At 42.4% G+C, this 14250-nt stretch overlaps 1 protein-coding gene across 2 annotated transcripts in view; it reads right to left on the reverse strand.

Moving 5' to 3' along the window:
* Ankfy1 (ankyrin repeat and FYVE domain containing 1) overlaps positions 1–14250 on the reverse strand; it is a 106152-nt gene that overhangs the window by 77422 nt on the left and 14480 nt on the right. Inside the window, exons 2-3 of one of the 2 annotated variants that reach the window (XM_045158288.1) lie at positions 10635–10824; positions 5976–6094 (exon numbers count right to left, since the gene is read on the reverse strand). In XM_045158288.1, coding sequence (XP_045014223.1) covers positions 5976–6094; positions 10635–10824 — 309 coding nt within the window. Of the gene's footprint in view, positions 1–5975; positions 6095–10634; positions 10828–14250 lie in introns of both variants that reach the window. The other variant, XM_004672401.2, reaches the window with a different exon arrangement.

A 14250-nucleotide genomic window follows, 5' to 3' on the forward strand; every position in this document is an offset into this window, starting at 1 on the left:
AAAATAGTGGTGAATTCAAGGCTACCCTGAGCAATATAGCAAGACTATCTCAAAACACTAACAAAACATTGCATACCTTAAATATGTATAGTTTTGGTATATCAATTATACCTCGACAAAGCTGTAAAAAAAATTATCACAGCCAGGCATGGTTGCGCACACCATTAATCCTAGCACTTGGGAGACAGAGGTAGGAGGACCATCATGAGTTCGTGGCCACCCTGAGACTACATAGTAAATTTCAGGTCAGCCTGAAGTACAGTGAAACCCCACCTCAAACAAACAAACAAACAAACAAAAAGTTTCTAACTATAGGTTAGAAAGAGAAGGACTGTATGTGCAGAGTTCAAAGGGGATATCATGAAGAAGAAAAAAAAAACAGGACCTGGGAGTGGTAGCACACACCTGCAATCCCAGCACTCAGGAGGCAGAGGTAGGAGGGCTGCTGTGAGTTCAAGATTACAGAGTGAATTACAGGTCAGCCTGGGCTACGGTGAGACCTTACCTCGAAAAACAAAAACAAAAGCAAAAACAAACAAACAACAACAACAACAAAAAAAAAAACAGGGATAGAGAGATGGCTGTTAAGCTGCTTGCCTGCAAAGCCTCAAAAGGCATGTGTGCAATGTTGCACAAGGGGGCACACATGTCTGGAGTTTGTTCACAGCAGATGAAAGGCCCTGGTGTGCCCATTCTCTCTCTCAAAAAATAAAAATATAAGGGCTGGAGGGATGACTTAGTAGTTAAGGTGTCTGCCTGCAAAGCCAAAGGACCCAGGTTTGATTCCCCAGGACCCACTTTAGCCATATGCACAAGGGGCACATACTTCTGGAGTTCATCTGCAGTGGCTAGAGGCCCTGGCACATCCATATTCTCTCTCTCTCTCTCTCTTTCTCTCCCTCTCTCCCTCCCTCTTTCTCTGTCAAGTGGGTTAATAAAATAATTAAAAAATTTAAAACTCAGGGGCTGGAGAGGCGGCTTAGCAATTAAGGTGCTTGCCAGCAAAGCCTAAGGAACCAAGTTCTATTCCCCAGAACCCATGTAAGCCATATGCACATGGTGGCACAAGCATCTGGAGTTTATTTGCAGTGGTTAAAGGCCCTAGTGCACCCATTCTCTCTCTCTCTAATAAATTCATACTTTATTTTTTAATAAATAGGGATCACTCTTAGAGAAATACATAGCCACACACATATTCATCACCCACTCTGTAGGCTCACCATATACTAATGACCTACAAAGCTCAAGCTGATCTGGCCCAGAAATAACAATTGAGGCAGGGTATGGTGGTATATGCTTTTAATCCCAGCATGTGGGAGACTAAGGCAGGAGGATCACAAGTTCAAGGCCAGCCTGGGCTATTCAGTGAAATCCTGTGTACAACTGGGGAGAAAAATCAATTAGCTATGAACTTCAAAAGAAAAATGCAGAGTTTAGGAGTCAGTTTTACTAATAACTTAAATTTCATACAAGAAAAAAATTAATTTTGCTCAGTTACATCCCTACCACCTTGAAAATTGGTATCAAAAGAATAAAACAACTATAAAATGACTTATCAAATCTGGTAGCATGGAAAAAAACCAACATTTAAAGGACAGCTTTCATGCTATTTATATGCTTGTTTACATGAGTCTATTTCCAATCTCCTTGCAAGTGCTGACCAGCCTTTTACTGTCAATGCTTCTAGATATCATGTAACAGACTTTTCAGACAGTTTCTGCTGCTGCAATCAACTTCAGCACACACACATATGCTCAACAAGAATCCTGGTAAACTATGTGATTATACACAAACAAGGCCAGATCTACCATCACCATCATAGACCTCTCAAAACATAAAACTTTGGCCAGGCATGGTGGCGCACACCTTTAATCCCAGCACTCAGGAGGCAGAGGTAGATGGATCACCATGAGTTTGAGGCCAACCTGAGACTATAGTGAATTCAAGGCCAGCTTGAGCTAGAGCAAGACTCTGACTCAAGAAAAATTAAAACAAACAAACAAACAAAAAACCCCGGGCTGGAGAGATGGCTTAGCAGTCAAACCACCTGCCTTCAAAGCAAAAGAACCTAGGTTCTAATCCCCAGTACCCACATAAAGCCAGATGCTTAAAGGGACACATGTATCTGGATTTGGTTTGCAGTAGCTGAAGGCCCTGGCTTGCTCATTCTGTCTCTCTCTTTCCATCTCAAAAAAATAAATGTGTGGTGGCTCACACCTTTAATCCCAGCACTTGGGAAGCAGAGGTAGGAGGACTGCCATAAATCAAGGTCACCCTGCGACTACATACTGAATTCCAGGTCATCCTGGGCTAGAACAAAACCCTATATCAGGAAAAAAAAAAAAAAAATCAAAGTAATTAGTTGGTGTTTTGTTGTTGTTTGGAGGCAGGGTCTCACTCTAGCCCAGCCTGGCCCAGAATTCACTACGTAGTCTCAAGAGGGTGGTCTTGAACTCACAGCGATCCTCCTACCTCGGCCTCCCGAGTGCTGGGATTAAAGGCATGCACCACCACTTCTGGCTTCAATAATTTTTTAAAATTTTATTTATTTGACAGAGCAAGAGAAAGAAGCAGAGAGAGAGAGAGAGAGAGAGAGAGAGAGAGAGAGAGAGAGAGAGAGAGAGAATAGGCACACCAGGGCCTCCAGGCACTGAAAACAAACTCCAGACACATGTACCACCTTGTGCATCTGGTTTACGTAAGTCCTGGGGAATCAAACAGGTCCTTTGGCTTTGCAGGCAAATGCCTTAACCACTAAGCCACCTTTCCAGTCCAGTGAAATATTTTTTTAAAGAAAAATTTTAGAGCCAGGCATAGTGGCACATGCCTTTTATCCCAGCACTGGGGAGGCAGAGAGAGGTAGAAGGATTGCCATGAGTTCAAGAGCAGCCTGAGACTACATAGTAAATTCTAGGTCAGCCTGGGCTAGAGTGAAACCCAACCTCAAAAAAAGGGGGGGTGGCTGGAGAGATGGCTTAGCAGTTAAGCGCTTGCCTGTGAAGCCTAAAGACCCCAGTTCGAGGCTCAACTCCCCAGGACTTAAGTAAGCCAGATGCACAAGAGGTGCATGCGTCTAGAGTTCGTATGCAGTGGCTGGAGGCCGATCTCTCTGCCTCTTTCTGTCTGTCAGCTCTCAAATAAATAAAGAAAGATAAACAAAAAAAAAATTTTTTTTAAGCTAACTAGCAAAAAAGGTAGCATGTGCCAAGTGTGTTGGTGCATTCCTTTAATCACAGTGTTTGGGAGATAGAGGTTGGAGTATACTATGAGTTTGAGGCCAGCTTGAGACTATATAGTGAATTTTAGGTCAGCCTGGGCTAGAGGGAAACCCTACCTCAAAAAATAAATAAATAAATGCCTTAAAAATGCTAGAGGTTTTGCTATCAACTATTATGGTATGTATGTCATCTACTGAAGTCACAAAACCCACTTGCTTTGAAGTAGATAGCTCATAAAAGCAAACCTTATAGCAGAATCAACACGTTTAATATTTATACAAAGGAGTCTAGAGATTTTATTTATTTTAGGGGGGCAGACACAAAGCTAGTATCAGCATGCTAGGACTTCCTGCCATTACAAATTCCAGATGCATGCACCACTTATTACATCTGGCTTTATACAGGTACTGAGGCATCAAACTCCAGTCCTTAGGCTTTGCAGGAAAGCATCTTAATCACTGATCCAGCTCTACACCCAAAGTGTAAAGATTTAAATTTTTTTTCTCTTTTTTATGTATATGTTTTATTTTTACTTATTTATATGAGAGAGAGAGCAAGGCAGAGGAGGAGGAGAGGGAGAGAGACAGAGAGAATGGGCACGCCAGGGCCTCCAGCCGCTGCAAACAAACTCCAGATGCATGCACAACCTTGTGCATCTGGCTTACATGGGTCCTGAGGAATAGAACCAAGGTCCTTTGGCTTTGCAGCCAAATGCCTTAACCGCTAAGCCATCTATCCAAGCCAAGTGTAGAGATTTTTTGTTTTTTGTTTTTGCTTTTGTTTTTCGAGGTAGGGTCTCACTCTAGCCCAGGCTGACCTGGAATTCACTATGGAGTTTCAGGGTGGCCTCAAACTCACGGCAATCCTCCTACCTTTGCCTCCCAAGTGCTGGGATTAAAGGCGTGTGCCACCACGCCCAGCAAAGTGTAGAAATTTTTAAAGGCATTAACTTTGCCAAATTCTAGTAAACCTGATCCTCAGGAAGCAATAATGAGGCTGATTAGCACTGACATAAATAACATGAAGGAATTAGATGCTATGGCATAATATGTTTAAAATATGTATTAAGTATTTATTTTAGAGAGAGAGAGAATATTTGGGTGCACCAGGGCTTCATTCAGCTGAAAACAAACTCCAGATGCACGCACTACTTCATGCACCTGGCTTTATGTGGTACTAGAAAACTGAACCCAGTTAGCCCCAGCTCAATATCAATATTCCAGCACTCATGCAAAGCCAGATGCAAAGTGATGCAGGTGTGGCACATGTTCACCCACTCACATACAGATACACAAATAAGTGTTTTTAAAAATTAACACCTACTGGGCTGGAGAGATGGCTTAGCGGTTAAGCGCTTGCCTGTGAAGCTTAAGGACCCCGGTTCGAGGCTCGGTTCCCCATGTCCCACGTTAGCCTGATGCACAAGGGGGGCGCACACGTCTGGAGTTCGTTTGCAGTGGCTGGAAGCCCTGGCGTGCCCATTCTCTCTCTCTCTCCCTATCTGCTTCTTTCTCTGCCACTCTCAAAAATAAATAAATAAAAATGAACCAAAAAAAAAAACAAAAAAAACGAGTCCTCTCAAAATACACTAGGTCTTTTAAAAATTAACACCTACTATTTCACATAGTTGCAAACTTACTCAAATTCTTATTTTAAACTAAAGACCAATGGCCATCTACTGTAATCTAATGTTGGGATTACAGGCATGCACAGCTGTACCCAGCTTTGACATGAGTGCAGAGATTTGAACCCAAGTCTTCATGCTTATGCAGTATGTACTTTACCAACTCAGCTATCTTCCCATCCCCAAGGACAGAATATTTCTGACACACCACTATATGAAAAAATAGTTATTCTTTTTTTTTTTTTCAAGGTAGGGTCCCACTCAAGCCCAGGCTGACCTAGAATTCACTATATATTCTCAGGGTAGCCTCAAACTCAAGGCGATTCTTCTACCTCTGCTACGAGAGTGCTGGGATTAAAGGCATGCTATACCACACACAACAAATATTGTTATTCTTTTGAGTAACTGTTACTTCTGGGTTTAGTACCTGTAGAACAGAAAAATCACTCTAGACATTACTATCAAATTATAAGCAATTTAACTGCAGGGATCTTTTTTCTTGGAGTAAAAAATTGTTTTTCTATGTAAATTTCTATATTTATAACAGTAATACATGAAATGAGCCTATGGTAAAAGATTACTTTTATAAATCATAGAGCCAGGCGTGGTGGTACACACCTTTAATCCCAGAACTCAGAAGGCAGAGGCAGGAGAACTGCCATGAGTTGGAGGCCACCCTGAGACTACAGAGTCAGCCTGGGCTAGGCTAAGACCCTACCTCAAAAATACAAAAACAAACAAACAAAAAAGCCAGGTGTGGTGGCGCATGCCTTTAATCCCAGCACTTGGGAGGCAGAGGTAGGAGGATCACCATGAGTTCAAGGCCACCCTGAGACTAGATAGTGAATTCTAGATCAGCCTCGACCAAAGTGAGACCCTACCTCAAAAAAAAAAAAAAAAAGAATACTGTAGATACTCAAATATGTATGCCCTCCAGAAATAAAAACAAGCACCGCACCCACTAAGTACAACCTAGACAGCCACTAATTTAGTAGTTAACGATCTTTATAAACTGATAAGAAAGTATTTTATTTTCAATAAGCCACTAATAAATATTTCAAAGTGATCCATCACATTTTTCCGCCAACTTTTGAGCACTTAGTTTTACTCCCTGATGGGTCAGTGAGGCTCACCTGACAAGTCCAGCTCCTCAATGGAAGACAAGTTGGCCAGACTCCAGCTGTCACTTCGAGCTGCCAAGACAAACTTGTGAGCACTAATATGCTTGCTCCCAACCTTTATCTTCAGATCACTGGGGAAGAAAATATCCACATATGAAAAGAAAACCATCATCTAGGATTTACCTGTAATGAATACATGAGCACTATTGCTATGAAATCTTCAAGACAAAAAAAAAAAAAAAACACACACACACACATTTCTATATGCTGGTATTTTTATAGTATGTTGGGGAAATATTTTCTATTTCTACCATTAATTACATGGATATTTTGCTTTCAAGTATATCTTTTTAAAATATTTTTTAAATTTATTTGAGAGAGGAAGAGGCAAAGAGAAGAGAGAGAGAGGAGAGAGGAGAGAATAGATGCTCCAAGGCCTCCAGCCACTGCAAATGAACTCCAGATCCACGTGCCACCTTGTGTATCTGGCTTACGTGGGTCCTGGGGAATCAATCCGAGGTCATTTGGCTTTGCAGGCAAGCACCTTAACCACTAAGCCATCTCTCCAGTCCTCAAGTACATCTCTTAAGAAATTTTTGTTTGTTTTTCCCAGGTAGTATCTCACTCTAGCCCCAAGCTGACCTGGAATTCTCTCATGTAGTTTCAGAGTGGCCTCAAACTCACAGTGATCCTCCTACCTCTGCCTGCTAGGTGCTGGGATTAAAGGTGTGTGCCACCATGCCCAGCTCTTAAAGGACTCTTCTGGTAACCCATAGGTTAAGTAAAATGATTAATATTCATATATGAAGTACAAGATTCTTAGGCAGAATAAATCAAGCTAAACCATCAGGTTGAAAAACAAGGACAGCTCTGAGACTATACTGCTTCTAGGCACCACGACAACTCAAGCAAAACCAAACAGGAAAAAAAAAAAAAAAAAACACGAACAAGTTAGCTCTCACAGACCTGTCAAGAGTATAAATACCACCAAGCAGGCGTTCAAGGCACCCTGAGACTACATAGTAAATTCCAGGTCAGCCAGAGCCAGAGGGAGACCCTACCTTGAAAAACCAAAAACAAACAAACAAAAAACAGTATGGAAACCAATGCCTGGACTCTTCATCTGAAACATCCCAAGCTAAAGCTATGCAACCACTTATCAAGGAAAAGGTGGAAGGGGGCTGGAAAGATGACTCAATGCACAAAGTGTTTGCCAAACAAGCATGTGTACCTGAGTTCAAATCCCAGGAAGCAGGACACTATAACACAATCACCTATAATTCCTGCACGCCTACAGTAAGAAGGGAAGCAGACACAGAAGAATCCCTGGAAGCTCACAGGGCACCCAGCCTGGTGACTGCCGCAGTGGACAGCCTTAGACCTTGTCTCAAACAATGTAAAAGGTGAAGATGAATACCAAAGGCTGTCCTCTGACCTCCACACACATACACTGTAGCACATGCATGCCTACACTCACATATGTGCATATATGCACACATACATACATCATACAAACAAAAAAAGTTAAAAAGAGATGGAAGCTGAACGTGGGTAGCACTTTAATATAAACCTAGTACTCAAGGTGACAAAGTCTAGACCAACGTGGACTACACAGCAAGACCCTGTCTCAATAAACCAACAAGAGGGCTGTAGAGACGACTTAGCGGTTAAGCGCTTGCCTGTGAAGCCTAAGGACCCCAGTTTGAGGCTCGATTCCCCAGAACCCACGTTAACCAGATGCACAAGGGGCGCACATGTCTGGAGTTCATTTGCAGTGGCTGGAAGTCCTGGCGTGCCCATTCTCTCTCCTCTCTCTCTCTCTCTGTCGCTCTCAAATAAATAAATAAAAATAAACAAAAAAATTTTAAAAAAAAACAAGAGAGGGAGGGAGGAAATATTTCTTTTTTTTTAATGTCTGTGTGTGTGGTATGTGTATATGTGAATTTATTCATGTGAGGGTGCACATATTTACAGGTCTATATAAACGTGTTGTGGGTGGGGCCAAAAGTTGACAATGGGTATCTTCTTCAATTACTTTCACTGTATTTTTAAAATTTTTATTTTTATTTATTTATTTGAGAGAGAAAGAGGCAGAGAGAGAGAGAGAATGGATGCGCCAGGGCCTCCAGTCACTGCAAAAGAACTCCAGACATGTGCAGCCGCTTCTGCATCTGGCTAACATGGGTCCTGTGAAATCGTGCCTCAAAGTAGGGTCCTTAGGCTTCACAGGCAAGCAATTAACAGGTAAGCCATTTCTCCAGCCCTTTCACTGTATTTTTTGAGACAGATTCTCCTACTAAACCTGGCGCTCACCAATTTAGCTAGACTACAGAGCCATGGAGCAGCAGGGATTCCCTGTCTCTACCTCCGCAATGTTGGTATTACAGGCATGCATTGCTGTGCCCGGCCTTTACATGAGTGCAGAGATTTGCACTCAGGTCCTTATGCTTATGCAGTATATACTGTACAGACTCAGCCATCTCCCTGCCCCAAGGAAGGAATATTTCTGATACACTACTGTGTGAAAACAAATTCTTAAGTTTACTCTGAAATGTTGAATGGTAAGGAACAAAAGCAGTTGGGAAATTAACAAGAACATCAAGATAACCTCCCACTGCCTGACAGAATCATGTGCCATATGGTTATGTTGGCGGCTGCAAAGAAACAATCATTCATTATCATCATCTTGTTTGTACAAAGTTAAGTTTCAGGCTATGTAACAAGACCCTGTCTTAAAATGAGCACATGGGCACACAAATATACACAAGAAAGAAATAGAACTAATATTAAAACAAAATAGAGGTTTTACAAGGCTGGAGAGATGGCTCAATAGTTAAGATGCTTGCTGCAAAGCCTATCAAACTGGGTTTAATTCCCCAGTACCAACATAAAACCAGATCCACAAAGTAGGGCCTGCATCTGGAGTTCATTTACAATGGCTAGAGGCCCAGGCACGCCCATTCCCCCCCTTGCAAATAAAAAATAAAAATAGGAGCTTTGCTGTGCTATGCCTTCTCATGGATAAGAGCTTTTTATACTCTCTCCTTTTTCATTCTCTTAATCTAACAAAGTCAATTAAAAAAAAAATAAGTAAATTGTTGGGTGTAGTGGCACATGCCTTTAGTCCCAGCACTTGGGAGGTAGAGGTAGGAGGACTGCCAAGAGTTCAAGACCACCTTGAGATTACATAGTGAATTCCAGGTCAGCCTGGGCTAAAGTGAGACCCTACCTCAAAAGAAAACCAAAATAGGGCTGGAGAGATGGCTTAGTGGTTAACGTGTTTGCCTACAAAGCCTAAGGACCCAGACTTGATTCTCCAGAACCACTGTAAGCCAGATACACATGATGGTGCATGTGTCTGGAATTTGTGTGCAGTGGCCGGAGGCCCTGGCATACCCATTCTTATTCTCTCTCTCTCTTTTAAAGTAAATTAAATAAAATAAAAACATAATACTAATAATTAAGCACTTACTATGGGTACTATTCTAAGTGCTTAACATGCATTCATTAGTTCACCCCTCACAACTCTAAATGGAGCAGTGGCCTCAAGTTATAGAGTAGAAACCTGCCACATATTATATAGCTTGAGGCCACGTAGCTAGTAAACATCCAAGGAGTGTCTAATAGGATATAAGGCTACACAATCCAACCTCAACCAACTCACTACACTATGCATCTTCCTAAGAAAATGTGACCTTTCCCCTCTGAATTCCTGGGCATATAAGTTAATTCCTGCCTCCTTCTACAATGCTGTTATCAAGACTCACATAGTAATTACTGGAGATAAGAGGTAAGGGAGAGAGAAAAGCTTTGCCTCAAGTAACTAACGTTCTAAGTAACAAAGGCTTGTTCATGAGGGGTTTGGAGCTTGGGGTTTGGGGTCAGGGGTTGAGGTCAGGGTTTGGGTTTTCTAAGGCAAAGTCTCACTTGCTTAGCCAGCATTGACCTAGAATTCAGGCCAGGCTGGCCTCAAACTCATGGCAATCGCCCCACTTCACACTACCCTGTACTGGGATTACAGTATGAGCTACCATGATTGACTCGTTGATCATCCTGATTAGAGAAAATATGACCCAAAAGTGAATGAGGAGCTAGGTCTGCAATCCACCTATTTAGGAGGGTGAGACAAGGAGATAAACTCAAGGGCAGCATGGGGAACTTAATGACATACTATCTCAAAACAAGCAAGCAAAGAAACAAAAAGGGCTGAGAATACAGCCCAGTCAGTAGAATAGCTGCCTAACTTGGCAGAGGTCCTGGGTTTGATCCCCAACATTCCCTGCAAACTAAATGTTGTGGCACACAATCCCAACAGAAGACAGGAGGATCAAAAGTTCATGATAATCCTCAGCTATATAGCAACATGAGCTATATAAGAGCCTGTATAGGAAGAAAGGAGGGAGGGATGGAAAAAATAGATGAGAATGAATGAGAAGTTATGATGTGGCTGGGTGTGGTGGTGCCCACCTTTAATCCCAGCACTTGGGAGGCAGAGGTAGGAGAATCTCTATGAGTTGAAGCTACCCTAAAGCTACATAGTGAATACCAGGTCAGGTAGAGTGAGACTCTACATCGAAAAAGCAGGGGGAAAAAAAACCAAAACAACAGAAGTTGTGATGTGGTCCTGAGATAAAGTAAAATGGTTCCGTCCCTCTGTGTCCAAGAGCTCACCTGTACTGCTCCTGCTCATACAGGTCTGCCACTATTGTCAGTAAGCGGCTGATGAAGGACTCACTGTTGCTCTCCTTGTTTGCTTGTGCAGCTAAGAGAGTGCATCTCTTCTCTGTCTCTGCCAGTTTCTTCTGAAGCTTGACATACTCTTGTCGGAGAAGCATCAAGTGCTTCTCCAACTTGGCCACCTCTTCTGAAAGGGAAACAGAGTCAAGTTATCACATCAGGTGTAAGGATAAAGTATTCACTCTTGCCTCATCCCACAGATGGAAAGACTACAAAAGGAACCTGTGACAGTCCTACTGTTTCTCCATGCTCCCCTATAGGATAAAGAATGGCTCTACTTCTGGTGCTGGCCCCTGGCAAGATGACCATCAGATACACACAAGGATGCTAACAGGAGCCAAGTGTGGCGGCACACCTGTAATCCTAGACTTGGGAGGCTGAGGCATTAGAATCATAAGTTCAAGACTGCTTTAAACACACAACTGCTGACAGGAGCCCAGTATGGTGGCACACATCTGTAATCCTGGAACTCAGGAGGCTGAGGCAAGAGGATTGTAAATTCAAGGCTGACTGGGCTACCTTGCAAGACCCCATCTCAAACATACACACATAGTGTCCTGCTAAGCCAGGAGTTTGAAGAACAGATTGATATCAAAATCATCTACGAGACTTTTCAAATCACCAACAGCATGAGTAACTTTTCCATGTATCCTATTCTCTTCCAAAACATCACATTAGTTCTGTCAGGAGAACTTAATGACAGTCCTATAAAGTAGGTACTATTACCAGTCACACTTTACAGATAAGAACACTGGAGCACAAAGGATTACAAATTTTCCCAAGGTCATAAAGCTTGTAAGACCACTGCCTTGCACTACCTGACACCCACCTTTATTCACATAATGATCACAGAAGTCCCTAATGGCTCAGATAGAAGTCATATTCCAAAGGTGTACTGACACAAAGTAAGAAGGTGAGAATCAGGCCGGGTGAGGTGATGCACACCTTTAGTCCCAGCACTCTGGAGAGAGAGGTAGGAGGATTACCTTAAGTTCAAGGCCACCCTGAGATAACATAGTGAATTCCAGGTCAGCCTGGGTTACAGCGAGAAAAGTAAGAATCAGGCTGGAGAGATGGCTTAGCAGTCAAGGTGCTTGTAAGGTTCAGGAGTGACCAACACCACGGACAGCACTCTGTGGCAAAGATGGAAGTTTTTATTCAGGTTGGAGGTGGGGGAGGGGGGTAAACACAAACTGCCAGGACTGACTCTCAAAAACAGAGTACTCAGCTTGGGGTTATGGATAGTGAGCTTTATAGGCTCTTCAGTTGGGGGAAGGGAAAGGAAGGGAAGGAATTTTTTTGTTGGGGCAGTAAATCTCTGTTCTTTACATTAGCCATAGGGTGAGACCAGTGACCTCATGAGAGATAAGAGGGCAGTAAATCTAGACCTGGAGCATCGTTCATGGCTGCAATTAATTGGATGACCCACTTCTTTATCTCTGTCGCCCTCCTGCTATAACTCCATTTTGTCCTGACCTAACAGTGATTGCCTGTGAAGACTAAGGACCCTAAGGCCCATTGTCTCTCTTTTTTTTCTTTCTCTTTATGTCTCTCTCTGCTTGCAAATAAATACACACACACAAAGCTCCCCATGAACTGGAGAGATGGCTCAGTGATAAAAAGGTACTTACTAAAAAGACTGATGCCTAGGTTCAATTCTCCAGAATCTACCTAAAGCTAGATACACAAAGTAGTACACAAGTTTGGAGCTCATTTTCAGAGTCAGAAGGCTCTGATGTTCCCACCCTTACTCACTCTCTCTCAAATAAATTAAATAAATAAATAAAAAGGAACCCAGGTGACTTCTCAGATCTGATAACCAGTAGTCTGAACTAATGGAATGACAGCAGAGGAGAAAGAACAGGTAAGACAGCTGCACAGGAAACTACAGGGTTCAGTAACAATGCAGGTGAGGGAGTCAGGAATGGTTTCCAGGTAACTGACATGAGAGTTGGGATTACTGCAGGGGAGAAAACTCAGTAACTATAAAGCACACAATGTGCCTGCTTATCTGAGAAAGTCTGCCTTCTTTACTCTCTTCTGTAACTTAAGACTGAAAATGTATCTTGCTCATTTTACCATTTCTATCATGGTAGTTTGTACCTACTGTTCCTGAATACAACACTGTTTCATCTGCCATAAGTCAGTGTCATGACATAGTTTTCAAAACTTCTCCCTTTGCAGCACTGATAAGGCTGGCTTCATAGATGGTCAAGGATTATCAGTAAACTAGCTCTTGTCCACCTCCAATTTGCATTGACCTAGAAACACTTCCAACTGCCTGCTAGGTAGAAGCACTCAGTGGTATGTCCAAAGTATGTCCAAAACTGAAATCAAGCCGGACATGGTGGCATATGCCTTTAATCCCAGCACTTGGGAGGCAGAGGTAGAAGGATTGCCGTGAGTTCGAGGCCAACCTAAGAATACATAGTGAATTCTAGGTAAGCCTGGACTAGAGTGGAAAAACCTTAAAAAAAAAGAAAACTGAAGTCAAGCTATTTGTTCTCAAATCCATTCTTCCTCTTGTTTGCAACATAGCCACAGAGTCATCTAGAACCCCCTAGATATACAGTTTTCTTTACAGCATTCAACCAGGTTTCAAAAGTCCTTTTATTCCTTCTATTAGTCTCTCTCACATTAGTTCTCAGAGGCTCTAGTGTCCCTTACCAGATGACCTATCAATTGCTATAGCTTGTTCTGTGACTGACTGACTTTCTTTCTTTATTTTCTTTTGTCGAGGTAGGGTTTCACTCTATCTCAGGCTGACCTAGAATTCACTATGTAGTCTCAGGGTGGCCTCAAACTAATGGCAATCCTCCTACCTCTGCCTCCCAAATGCTGGGATTAAAGTCATGCGCCACCATGCCCGACCATTTTTCTTTTCCTTTTTTTTTTTTTTTTTTTTTTTTTGAGGTAGGATCTCACTCTAGCTCAGGCTGACCTGGAATTCACTATGTAGTCTCAGGCTGGCCTCAAACTCACTGTGATCCTCCTATCTCTGACTCCCAAGTGCTGGGATTAAAGGCATGCACCACCAGGCCCAGCTGTTTCCTGGCTTCCTAAATCCATTCTCTATACCATAGCCATTTCAACATGCCTCAGACAATGCTAATCCTCACTCCCTTAGCTGGTAACAGTGACATCCTATGGCCCATTAAATACAACCTCAAAGTTCAACCAGTGCTCTTCATAATGCCGCCCTGGACATGTTTTTCTAACCTTATATCCTGCTACTTCTTCCACAGATAATATTGAACTTTCCCCACTCGGACTGTTTTAAGACACACAGATCAATGAAAGAGAATAGAGAATCCAGATGTAAGTCTTGTCAGCTACAGACACCTGATCTTCAACAAAAATGTCCAAAATACTCATTGAAGAAAAGAGAGCCTCTTCAACAAAGGATATTGGGAAAACTGGATATCTATATATAGGATGAAAATACATCCTCTCTCTCTCTATGTACAAGAATCAAGTCCAAATGGATCAAAGACCTTAATATCAGACCCAAAACTCTGAAACTGCTAGAGGAAAAAGTAGGGAAGACCCT

This window comes from Jaculus jaculus, chromosome 9 (genome assembly GCF_020740685.1).
Source record: "Jaculus jaculus isolate mJacJac1 chromosome 9, mJacJac1.mat.Y.cur, whole genome shotgun sequence".
In the NCBI taxonomy this organism is placed as follows: Eukaryota; Metazoa; Chordata; class Mammalia; order Rodentia; family Dipodidae; genus Jaculus; species Jaculus jaculus.